Consider the following 14,162-nt stretch of genomic DNA (forward strand, 5'->3'; position numbering starts at 1 on the left):
GAAGAAGAAGGGGGTAAGAAGAACAAGGGGGGGAGTAAGAAGAACACAGGGAGGAGGGATGGTAAGAAGAACACAGGGGGGGGTGAGAACACACAGAGGGAGGAGTGAGAAGAACACAGGGAGGGTGGAGGGGGGATGAGAAGAGCACAGGGAGGGTGGGTGAGTGTGAGAAGAGACCGCTAGGGGAGGGTGGGGGAGAGGAGAGACCACTAAGGGGCAGGGGAGAGCTCTAAGGGACAGAAGGGACAGCTCTATAGGACATGGGGCAAGACAGGGAGCTCTTTAACACTACGCGCACACACACACACACAATGCATCCCTATACATACACAGAAACACACAATGCATCCCGATACATACACAGAAACACACAATGCATCCCTATACATACACAGAAACAGAACAGGCTTCCCTTGCACACAGAGAAACACACAATGCATCCATTACACACACACACAATGCAACCCTTACACACAAAGACAATGCATCATTTGCACACATACACAGAAACATACACTGCAAACCCTTACACACACATGCAAACACACACACTGTTTTTCTTACATACACACAGAAACACAATGCATCTCTTACACTCAATGCACACACATACAGACACACACCTTGCATCCCTTATGCATACAAACACAGATTCACACAATGCATCCCTCACACACAACCAGAAACACATAATACATCCCTTATACACAAATACACACTGTTCCACTACACACAAACACACTGCATCACCTGCACAAACTGGTATCCCTATACACTACATACCATAAGCACACATATTAGATAACACATAACACATCCCCTACACACTCCACTCCCTGTGAGCGAGCTCATGGGTGGGTGGAACATATAAGTGGACTTATGAGTGGGCCTTATGGGCATACTCACCGTCAGGCACTGGAGCCCAGACCTTGAGCTGTGTAAGAGGCCCCCAAAAAATGGAGCTGCTTCCAATTCTCCCAGAACGTTGAATTTTGTGACCACAGTTGCAAACAGCCTCCAGAGGTCCTGTTCTACACCAGACCAGTGGAGCCAAACTGCAGCCCATCATCATCCTCATCCAATTGTAAGTAGGCAATCTAGTATATTATTAGTGACACTAATCTATAATTTACCTCACATTAAAGGGACACTATAGCTTAATGAAGTGGTTCTGGTGTCTATAGCTGGTCCCTGCAGGCTTTTTAATGTAAACACACACTGTGTGCAGCACTGGCGTTAGTTCATATGGCAGATCATATGGGTGGGGCATTGTGATGTCACATGGGGGGGTGGCGCAATGGGCCACTTGACTGGTTTTGCCCCCAGGCCTAAGGCTGCCAGCCCTCCCCTGAGCACAGACCAGCATGGAGCAGTATAAACATATTAAATGTACCCTAAGGAAAAACACTTTATAAATAAAGGCATGCTTCCCCATACCTAGAAAAAAAGGGACAACAAGAGACAGTTTACAAGGAATAACATCTCAGTATAACAGTGCAAACAAGCAAAATGGAAAATAATCACCTTGGTAGCAAATTCACACACATTTAATCTATAAATACATAAAACATGCAATGACTAGTGCACCGCTTATCACTATCAAACAAGAGCAAGGTGACATATTCTAGAGAATGTAAATATGAACTTTGAATAAGTTTGCATTGAGGAATTCTAATAGTAATAATAATAATTTTAATACGAAGAACACTATTGTCTCTCTCATTTTTTTTTTTGTTTTATCTTTATTTTGGTGCAATTAGCATATTACAGACACGGTTCTACCAGGGCGGAATAAGCAATTGTAGGCATAACACAGCATCACATCATAACATTTTCAAGCATGGCATGCATTCTTGTTGCACAATTTTTAAAATATGTCTGTCTGTTCGGTTGTAACGATCTAGTTAACGTATGTGACCGTTACTCCTCGCTATGCTAGCTGTAGTGGGTCCGCTCGTTTGAGGGGCCTGCCAGGCCTTGCCCTCTTAGTCTTATAGTCTCTCTCTTTTTTCAATACATATATTCTGTTGTGAAAAACTAAATACAGAACTCTGTATTGAGTATAAGATATATTTTTAATATTCACACTCGGGTGATATATATTAAAACAACATTCATTTGGTTGCAATAACGGGTTGTAACTATATCCTTATACATATTATTGTACCTGACATTTAATATCATTACCCTTGTTTTCTAGAGATAATGCCTTACACGGCAAACTCACCAGAACCAATGACTTTTCTTGTGGAACCTCCATGGTTACAGAAAGTTCTGGATTCGTGATATCAAGAGCAATTCGGTTATCAGCAATTACCAGCTCTCTACAACCAAGCAAGTTAGGACAAAAGGAAGCATTGAAGGAACCTGAAAAAATAGAACATCCCATGTTTTTTTGTGCTATTGGAAATGGAAAATCATACGGTTGAAATTCTGTGTGTCTTTACCTGACCAAGTTACTCCTCCTCTTACAATTACCGATACCGGAAAACTAGGACTCTGTTCCTGGTGGTAATGAGCAATAAACACGTATCTTCCCAAATGTGGTATTCTTCTGGCCAAGGTAATATGGTTCTGTGTACATGATAAACAAAAAAAAATAGTAAATCTAAAGTAAGAAACAAATTAATATATGAAAGAAAATATCATTGTAAAAAAATAGCTACTTATGGCAAACCTAACTAAATAAATTGTTTGTTATCCTAAGTATTTGCATAAAATGTCCCTTAACATTCTCTGCCTGTCTGTGTTGACAATTAACATAATAATAAAAATGAAATATGAAAGTATATTGCCAGAAAAGGTGCGTTTAGCTTGTTGTTAATTTCAGAGTCCGGTATACTCAAGGGTCTGTGTGTCATATTGTATTACCCCAGAATGGATGAAAGCTTGAGATAACTTCTGTGTTAATCGAAAGTATGAATCTTAGATATGAGCTGTATCTATTGAACAATCGCAGATATCTAGTGAAGTCTCAAAATGACGTAAGTCGAAGTCACGCAGCTTTATCCTTCCCATAAAAGGATACTAATACACATGAAAAAGGACAATGGCTTGTAACCTGGTAATAAGTGATTCTAGATATGTCCACCAAGAGCACCTGAGACTTGATCACAACACAGCATTTCTCCTCTAAGTGATACTGTCTTTGCCTTTTATGTGACTTGGGCATGTCAGAGACATGGCCACTACTAGTCCAGTTTGTTTGGCTTAAATCAGTCTCCTCTCAGTTGATAGATACTTTTTCTTTTACACCAATACATTTATATCAAGAATAAAAACATTAATTGTATTGTCTATGAGATAGACATCTACTACATCCTGAAATAACCCATAAAGTACAGCAGTATTTCTTTAAATAAAAAACACTTTATTAACTCTTCCTTTACCAACAGATACTTTTTTAACCTTCTATTTTTGTGGCATGCTTTGTGGCATTATGAGTATTGATATCATTTTGGTTGCATTTTGGGAATGTAAATTCTTAAAATGACAGCATATTAGTTACACCAATGAGTTGGATATCTGACAGCTTTTTAAAAATATTTTACTGTGTCTAAACAAACTACATTTCTTTTTCTATGTATTTTTTTCTGAGTCTGTAAAAAGCATTGACCACAGAAACTGCATAATATCTCACACTTTGTACCTACCTCAATATATTTGAAAGGAAGTAACAGATATAATTCTGAAATATATACACAATATTGCTGTTTTTACCAAGACACCACAACTGTGTGCGTTAGGTCTCCATGCATACAGTGCTTAATTTATTTAACAAATAACGCTTGAAAGTGAACGGGGATAGTAAAAGCTATCGATGATACTTATATTGCCAACAAACTTTTGTCGATAAACATATAAAAGTGAATACCTGGGGGGACTGCAATAATACCCCATCAATCATTCCACCAGAGAGCCCCGGTCTGCCTTGATGTACCACATTTGTTTGAATGGGACTTGAGGAATCTTTCACTGAATCCAGAGTTATTGCCAAAGGTGGATTTTCATATAGAGGAGGCAGAATACAGGACACACTGCAAATAACAATACACATTTTCAGTAATGTTTAGGGAAGAAACCAGAGACAGAAAGCTAGCGACTTGAACTGAGCAAGGTGTAACTGGCAGTGGTACCTATCTACGCAAGCTCTGGGAACCATATTGATAATTCTGGCCTCAGATCTTATGTGCCTCTGATGAACCAAGTCTTGCCTAGTGGAAGTCTTTACCGCTTGTTGCAGCACTGAGCAGACTTGCAACATGGTAGCCAATTCAGAATCAAAGACCAACGTAAGGATGGTGGATATCTCTATTGCCCAAAGACGGTTTAAGATGAATTTTATTAATGCCCCTGTCCTAATGCCATGTTTCTGGAACAATTAACAATGCCTTCTTTCCATGACTGTTTACCTGACATTATATATTGCTGAAATAGGAACACTATAGCAATGGGAATACAAACATGTATTCTTAACAGTATAGTGTTCCCCTACCTATTTAGCTCTCCCCCTTGCCCCCCCCCCCCCCCCACCCCCATTTTGTTTATTGTTTTTACTTCTTTGACAGGCTGGTCTTGCTGCAGCTGATCTGCCTCCCTAGCTGAGATCATCAAGATTGATGATCTCAGCCAATCCAACTCTTCCCCATAGGTATGCGCATTTGCGGAAAATTGCCACGCTGTGCCAATCAAATATCTACAAATCTGCAATGTTTTACATACAAACTAAAGCCCCACTGCACCCAGACAACATCATTGAGATTAAATGGTCTGGGTCCTTTTAATGGTCCTTTATCCCATACAATCCTAGGAACAACTGAAAACGATAACACAATAAACAGACCTACCTCTGAAACTAAATAACTCACCAACTGCATGCATGATGACCACAGGTATAAAGCATCTTTGATTTTATTAATGGTGGAGGGGTGCATCAAAGTGTTATGCTCAAAAAAGTGGTGCAAAATTGTAAACAGGGAGCAGTCACCAATGGACCTGCTGGTCCGACTAGTTTCCTGGTGATTGACCCACTTTTTAAAACAAAACAATTTTTAAAATCTCCCTCATTGTTTTGATACTTTTCTAAAGCTAGGTGAGGTTAGAGTTTGGAGGGTTATGTATTTTAGACCAGGGGTTTCCAAAAGGCAAATCTCCAGTTCTATTTCTTGATTGGCCACCCCTGTTTCTGAGGTTTGTTTATAGCTGTTAATTGGGAACACAGTAGTGGCAGCTAACACAACAATGTTTTGTTATGAATGAGATTGATACACAAGTATGAATGTGAGTGGAGAATAGTTACCTTTGATTACTAGTTTGGGCATACGAGGCAACACATTGTAATTTAGGCTCTGCGTATTCAATCGAGAATTTATCCACGGGAATGATGCATACTTTGTGCTGAAAAAGAATCACAATTTACAAACAATTTAACCAATTGCTTTGCAGCCAGAGAAAATGATGCTAAATAGACCTTAATATAGAGTTAGATAGATTATAATACCCAACTCATTGCATCTAATATTATAGGCTGTGTTTGCTCTGCATGGAAGGAAACCTGCAAACAGAGGGCCTAGAAATGCTGGAACTGGATCTGTATGCCTCTGTTCTGTCTTTAATGTACTATTCACTAGTATAATATTTTTAAATAGTCAGAGGTTGAATCTAGAATTCCTATAATGACTTATATCTTTGATATCAGGTATAAAACTATACATCAGGAACGGTCATATCCAATTGTTAGCTTAGTCCAATGTAATGAATTACATCTCACGTAACTACCTTTTCCATGCAAATTACTTGGCAATTGGCTAGTAAATGTTCATAGAAGATACAGTTTGTTGACATCTGTTTTATATTTTTGCTACATATCTGCATTTATGACATTTTAATTTTAACTTGTTTAACATTTTGTTCTTTTTAGTAATTATCTGGAAAGCCTCAATGAAATTGAATGTATCAATACGATAATACAAAATTCTCAGACAATATGGGTGTAATTAAATAAAACTGCTACCCTTATAATTTGTGGTACTCTTGGCAAAAATAATTCTGGGCTCGCATCCAGCACCCACCCTCATTTACACTAAGACATACCGTACATGTTATTAGCCACATGCACATACACATCTACATAACTAGCCACTCATGCACAAACATAATATACCAGATACCCTAACCTTATTAGCAACATGCTTATACATCGAATCGCAAGAATGCATACAAAGATACACGACATCCTTTGCTAGATATATACTAATGTGCACAAACACATTACTACACTTGTAAACACATTAGCACACATACACAGGCACATTAACTGAAACTGACATTCTATGGGCAACGGGATGTTTTGCTCTAAAAATACAATTCCGTAACTTCACAAGTGTTCAATAAGTTATAAAAATAAAATAAAATTGATTTCATCAAAATTATTGGCCTTTATACAGTAGAAATAGTAAGCTATTACACAAATAAATGTTTAGCCATTTAATATAATGAAAGAAAACTCACATTAGCAATAAAAAAAAAAAAATGAGCTTACCAAAAGAAAATTGACTGACGATGCATAGAGATTAATTTCTACATCAGATTGTAACTGGAACACTGCAATTTGATTCATATTATTCAGTACAACACTGCGACACAGGAAACTGCAGTTGGAACAATAAGATTTTACGTTTGACACATTTACTGATAAGGTTCAATTAGCCGGTCTGATTAATAAATGTATCAGAAAATAAACAGAATACTGTAACGGAACCTTGCAGAGAGAATGGCGGACTGGCCTCTTACCCAGAAACTATGGAGCTCTTGTAATGGAAATTCCCCAGCAGCCGTAGAAGGTTAAACCATCCAGATTGACTTTGAGGCAGCGCCATCTCATCATTAAAGCTTGGTTGTGTGCAATGACTCTATGATTTGCACATATTTGCATATGTTGTTTTCTCTGTACATGTTACATTAAATTCAGGCAGAATGTTATGAGATTTGAATTTTATATGTTTGCCCTGATTCTACCGTGTGTGACAGTTATATATGTTGTTGTATTCCATTGCTGCCGCTATGTTTATGTTTTATGTATTATTTCAAATCCATCACTGTAAGTTAAATGTAGCATTGTTAAAGGGCAGACCTGGTTTACAAATAAAAAATTGATCCATTGTCTAAGAATGTTTACTTCCAGGAGTGAGAGAGTCTGAGGGCCTGTCTTTCAGCTGCCCTGCAAAATTATATTTGGGATCATCTATTCTACAGAGTCATAAGACCTGTAGGCAAAGCCTATGTGTAGCTAGTGTCTTTGTAAAGCCAGAGGGGTCAATACTTGCTTGGAAAAAGAAGAGGGCAATCTATCTAAGTTGGGGGCAAGTGGCCTGTTCCCATTAAAGCGCTTTATTTTAATGAGTTGGCAAGTTTGTGAACTAGATTTTACCATGAAAAACAACTAATACACAAACACTGCTGCCTATAGTTGTGCAGGATTTGAATGAACGTTCTAGTGTGTACTTAATGCATTCAAATACATGCATCGAGAATAGTAATCAGAAAATAAATAAAATCATACGGGAGCGTGGCTTGGACGCCGGACGGAATGGCGGCGTGAACCAGGAGCTCCCTGCAGGCTCAACACCATTACCCGCCTCACCAACCCCATACTGCACAACATGGGCAAAACTAACAAGCCACAACAGGCTGCAGCGACCGCCAACACCCCGAGGGGGTCTCACACGACGGGCATGCGTCAATACCTCATGACCCAGGCAGACCACGCTTCCCAGGCCTCCAGCGACTCTGAAGCCTCGGGCCTGACCCGCCCGACCTCACCACGCGGCAGGCACCACGAACAGGTACAACCAACACCCGACCAACCCCCATCCCAGCCGGACTGGGCATCCTTGGTCAGCAATTTACCAACGAAAGCCGACCTTAAAGAGGCAAATGCCTCTTTAAGGTCCATAAGTCTAAAGCGGGATAGTCTCCATAAGTCTATAGCGGGGGAACTCCATGCCCTAAGGGAGGACATGCAGGGGATCCAACACAAGCTAGCACAGTTGGAGGCAGACTGTGACCATGTGACATCGGCACAAAACGCCACCGCGAGCATAATACAGCGGCAAGAAGTGCAATTGCGCGAAATGGCCCTCCATATGGAGGACCTAGACAACAGGGGGAGGCGGCAGAATCTCAGAATTCGAGGCCTGCCGGAGGAATTAGACCAGACCACCCCAATACGTGATACTCTCACAGAAATCTTCAACTCCCTCTTACAGCGGCCGAACACAACGCCTATTGAATTTGTTAGGGCACACAGGGCCCTAAGACCCAGAGGCCCACCGGAGTCCCCTCCAAGGGACGTAGTGTGCTGCTTAATGCACTTTCAAGTGAAGGAAGACATCCTGAAAAGCGCTAGGGATAAAAGACAAATCCTCCACAACAGAAAAGGAGGTTCTGCGCACACATTGGACGTATAATATACTCTGAAAAATAAATATCTATCATAGGGCAATATGTAAAATCCCAATAATTATAGAAGGAATAATTGAAAGCACTCACGCTTTAGAGAGCCATATAAGTCAGTTCTCTACTTTAAGGGCACATCAAGTAGTCTCAGTAAAGTGCTCTGTGCAGGTGGGTCCCACCAGAAACGGGCATCACATTTCTTCTGGATACAATCAGGAACCAGGATAAGTTGGAAGTAAAATATTTTGTTCACAATAAAAATAACAATTAGCACAACGCGTTTCGACCACTCTCTTGGTCTTCCTCATTCCTTCATGATTGAGCTGTCAGTTAATTGTTATCACCTGTTGTGAATTAAATCTAAATGTTACCGTTATTGTTCATGCCTTTCTACAGTAATATGATCAGAAATGTTGTGCACAAAGAGGAAACACACACACCGGCTCCTGAGCCTACACACCCCGAGGCGGGGAAGACTAACACATTCCCACTGAGGCATCACCTGGGAGCCACACAGGGATGACACGGCACCCGATGTACCGCTAAGACACCGACACCGAGACACCCAACCACCGACGGTGAGCTGCCCACGTGTGCCACTGGTGGTGCCGTGGCTTGAGGCTCCCCGATGTCTACACCTAGTGGTCACGTGACCGTGACGCGACCACTGGAGGTCACAGGGAACCTCCACAACTCCCACGGTACCTTACCCCTTCCCCTACCCCACCTTAACTTCTGACACCCTGACCTTACAGTGACTACGACAAACGGGAAATACGGAGTATATGCATACTGCAGAGACTTTGGATAAAGACACCCACACAGTACCTGCCAATAGCGAACTGACCAGACGACATGACGCTGACCCCCGCCCCTCTGCATATTATCACGATCAATGCAAAAGGTCTGAACAAACCAGAGAAGAGAACAGGAGCACTAAGAGACTTCCATAAACAAAAGGCCTCCATAGTCATGTTACAGGCAACGCACTTTAAGAAGGGGGCCAGACCCAAATTAACTAACCAACACTACACGCAAGGATACTACAGTGACTACCAAGGGGGAAAGGCTAGGGGGACAGCAATATTTTTCCAGGGTGCCGTTCCAGGAGGGGGGATGCTTATCGGACGATGAGGGCAGATATATATTCCTCAAGGGGAAAATAGCGGATCGTCAGTACACGTTCGCAACCATATACGCCCCTAACACACGACACTATCGCTTCCTCAAACAGACACTTCACAATCTCCAGGAGTTCAAAGAAGGGACTCTCATACTGGGAGGGGACTTTAATGTCGCATTAGACCCATCATGGGACACTTCAACAGGTGCCTCCCATATCCCAAACCAACAACTCCAGAGCATTAAATCCCTACTCCGTGACCACCGCCTGGTCGACTGTTGGAGAGCCCATCACCCAGACGTAAAAGATTTCACCTTCTTTTCTCACCCGCACAATTCATACTCCCAAATGGACCAAATATACACCACACACTACGACCTCCCACTGGTGACCGACGTAACGATTGGAATAGCCACGTGGTCAGGTCTCGCCCCTGTATCTCTTAAACTTAAATCATTGCTCTTCCGCCCCACATCCCCGAAATGGAGACTCAAGGAATACCTACTCTCCCATCCGGGGGTCACGACCCTCATAGGCGACAAAATTAGGGAATACCTGACCACCAACATGGCGGAGCAGACATCACTGACAATACGTTGGGAAGCACACAAAATCGTGATAAGGGGTCATTATATCCAACAGGGGGCGATACTAAAGAAACAAACCGAAGCCCGACTAGCAGGCCTACTGGACGACATACACAAAACGGACGAACAAAACAAGCGAGACCCAGACCACATACACCAAACCTGACTCTTGCAACTGAGGAGGGATCTAGCGACCCTACTACATTCCATACACCACAGGGAGGCACTCAGACATAAGGCCTTCTTTACCCTACATGGGAACAAGAGTGGCAAGCTCCTTGCTACGATGCTGAGGAAACAGAGACAACACACATACATCGACAGGATTAGAGATAAGCAGGGGACCCTACACCGTCTCCCGACTGATATCATGAGAACGATCCGCGCATACTACACAGAGCTATACACACTCCCACAACCAAAAAACGAACTGGCAAAGGCACACCTTCGTTGTTCGGTTCGAGGCTACCTGACAAAGCACCCGATACCGACCCTGGACGCAGATGTCGCAGAACTAATTGACGAACCCATCACAATTGAGGAACTAGCGCTGGCTGTCAAACTCACTAAACCAGGCAAAAGCTCAGGGCCGGACGGCTTACCGGCAAAATACTATAAAACCTACGCCGAGGACCTATACCCACCCATGGTGGAAGCATTCAACGCGATACGAGACGGGAACCACATCCCCACACAAGCCCTAACAGCCCACATCACCATTATACCCAAAGACGGCAAAGACAGGGAACACTGCGGGAGCTACAGGTCAATCTCGCTTATTAACTGCGACATTAAGCTACTGGCCAAGATCCTGGCGATGCGTCTTACAAAACATATCCCATCTCTGGTCCACCCTGACCAGGTGGGATTTGTGATGGGGCGCGAGGCATGTGACAACACCATCAGGGCGCTCACCCTCATGCACGGAGGTAGGAAAACAGACGGGGGCCTTCTCTTGCTGTCCATGGACGCAGAGATGGCCTTCAATAGAGTGTGTTGGGTATACCTCTTCGAAACGCTAGCCCACATGGGGCTGGGACCACACGCACGACTCTGGATAGAAGCGCTATACCGAGAACCGACGGCCCAGGTGCTGGTCAATGGGGCGTTGACTGAAGCCTTTACCATACATAACGGCACAAGACAGGGGTGCCCCCTATCCCCGCTCCTGTTCGTTCTCGCCCTGGAACCATTTCTCACACACATTCGACACAATCCAGACATAACAGGCCTAACGACAGGCCAAGTACACCACAATGTTGCAGCGTACGCAGACGAGCTTCTTTTTGTGTTGACCAACCCCGAAATCACCCTCCCAAACATCCAGAAAGACCTGCGGATATTTGGCAATATATCTAACCTGAAAATTAACTACAGTAAATCATACATCCTTAACGTTAGCGTCCCCACCACACGCGCGGACCCCCTACGACGTAGTTTGCTCTTTCAATGGGCCGAACATAAAATTAGATACTTAGGAATTTGGCTGACCAAGCAGAGTAGAGACCTGTTTAGGGACAATTTCGCCGACATACTACAAACGTTCCAAAGAGATTTGAGGGAATGGTCCTATCCGCACATCTCGTGGCTCGGGAGAGTACAGGTCATAAAAATGAACTTTCTCCCACGCCTCTTATACCTCCTCCAGGCCATTTCCATCATAATACCAGGCCCCTTCTTTAACTCACTCAGAAAATAAATGACAAGATACGTATGGAACGGGGGGAGGCCTACAGTGAAATTCTCCACACTGACACGACCTAAAGACAAAGGGGGACTAGCCCTCCCAGACTTTCACCAGTACTACGTGGCCATACACCTACAGAGAATAATGGAATGGTATAAGGACGGAGTGCACAAACTATGGAAGACGGTGGAAGAGACAGAGGCAGGCAGATCGGTCTCAGGACTTCCCTGGGGCCGAGACGCGGCCGAATGGGGAGAAATGTCCATATACACGAGACACGCCCTGAGTGTGGAGGAGGGCCATGAGGAAGGGGAACATGTCACCATACCCCTCCCCCCTCCTGCCACTGACGTACAACGAGGACTTTCCCCCGGGACTAGACCCAAGAGCCCTCAAACACATCCTCCCAGACAAATCCCCACGCCTACACCACATCCTCCAAGGAGGGAAATGTAAAACACTAACAGATATGTTAGTGCACCACTTTCGGTATGCCCAACTAACCAACTTTGTCCACTCCCTGCCACAGGGATCGGCACTCACCAGAGACCGGACCACAATAGAGGTGGTAAGCTCACACCCAGACCCACTCCCGCATGGAGTGTCCTTCCTATACTCCATGCTACAATCAGAAACCCCATCTGAGACACCCCTCTTCATGGGAAAACGGGAGTCCGCCCTCGGCAACACGCTTACAGAAGCAGAATGGGAATCCATCTGCTACCTCACACACCACTGTTCCATACACAGTAAAACACAGGAAACAGCCTATAAGCTACTAACACACTGGTATAGGACACCACATCTCCTCCACCACGTAAACCCAGACCACTCCAGGATATGCTGGAGATGTGAACGAGAGGTAGGCACCACGAAACACATTTGGTGGGATTGCGCGTTGATCCAACCATACTGGAAGAGGATACACAAAATGCTAGAGAAATTCAAGGACGGTTACTATGCATATGGTTCACCCCGTTTATAACATGTACAAAAACTTGTATTAAGTGAAGCACATAACACCAGAGAATGGGGACCTGCGAGTCCGTTCATGCTGTGGGCCTGCGAGCCCGACCTGATATTATTTGCCATAACACATTGTGGAGACCTGCGAGTCTCACTGAACCTTGATACCTGCACGACGAATAAATAAAAATTATATTCACAAAAAAAAAAAAAATCACATTGAATGGCCCCTTCTCCTTATTTTAACTGATCAATGTCATCCATGAGCTGTCTGGTATATCCATCCAATGACTGGCTTCACATACCAAACACTATTGACTCAATTGAAGAGATTATGAATCACATTATCGCCCTTTATTGTTGGTGGAGTTTCTGCCTATAAAGTGTGCAGAATAATAATATTTAAAGCACAGCAGAAACCATTCTGGCTGAAGTCTAGATGAACAGAACCCCATACATAAATTATGAAATATCTGTGCATTCAGATCATTAGCCTTAGGGGAAATCTTGTCCGCTTCAACAAGAATGTCAAAGGCCAGCCATAATTACGAGCAGGAATCTACTGGAGAAGTAGACAGGAACTGAAGAGTGAGAGGTACCCTGTTTCCCCAAAAATAAGACATCCCCCAAGAAAAAGCCCTAGGTTATGCTCATAATATAAGCCCTACCCCGAAAAGAATCCCTAGTTGCCAGTCGCTAGTTCGCTAATCTATGTACGGGAAAGATTCCCCAAACATAGATTTGCAGGATTCCATGGCCCTAGTGAACTGGTCTATGTTCAGGGTAATTCCCCTGAACGTAGACCTGCTTTCTAGGATGTTTGCTACTGTTTTTCCCAGAAATAGGAAATCCCCCGAAAATAAGCCCTAGTGTGTTTTTCGTGGGGAAAATTAATAAAGGACCCAATCTTATTTTCAGGGAAAGACGGTAATAAGTGATGAAATATTAACTTATATGCAACATGTTAAAATGCATTTCACAATATTGAGGCCATGATCGAGTAAATTTTTCTTGATACCACCGTGCAAAAAACAGTGATTGGCTGGAACAGACCAGCCAGTTCCAAGATTGAGTAGTTAGAAGGTGTAGCACAGGGGCACTTAATGAAAATCAGTTATTATAATTATTAGATTTGGTGTTAGCAAATGTTAAGAAAGTAAATCCTATGTACCAGAATCACTTCATCAATGTTCTACATAGCTGCAATGATACGGAAAAATGTACTGCACAGAATTACTGTAAAAACCCACCCGTCCTTAGTAGTTATAAAAAAAATTATTATTTTTTTTAATGATTATTTTTACTTTACATTATAGTACCCAGGAATATGCAAATGATAAGG

General features: G+C 42.9%; 1 protein-coding gene across 1 annotated transcript in view; it reads right to left on the reverse strand.

The window, feature by feature from the left end:
- LAMA3 (laminin subunit alpha 3) overlaps nt 1-14,162 on the reverse strand; it is a 272,254-nt gene that overhangs the window by 102,495 nt on the left and 155,597 nt on the right. The window contains exons 27-31 of the mRNA XM_063451472.1: nt 6,542-6,650; nt 5,300-5,397; nt 3,875-4,037; nt 2,448-2,574; nt 2,228-2,367 (exon numbers count right to left, since the gene is read on the reverse strand). Of these exons, the coding sequence (XP_063307542.1) occupies nt 2,228-2,367; nt 2,448-2,574; nt 3,875-4,037; nt 5,300-5,397; nt 6,542-6,650 (637 nt within the window). The remainder of the gene's footprint in view (nt 1-2,227; nt 2,368-2,447; nt 2,575-3,874; nt 4,038-5,299; nt 5,398-6,541; nt 6,651-14,162) is intronic.

This window comes from Pelobates fuscus, chromosome 4, assembly GCF_036172605.1.
Source record: "Pelobates fuscus isolate aPelFus1 chromosome 4, aPelFus1.pri, whole genome shotgun sequence".
NCBI lineage: Eukaryota > Metazoa > Chordata > Amphibia > Anura > Pelobatidae > Pelobates > Pelobates fuscus.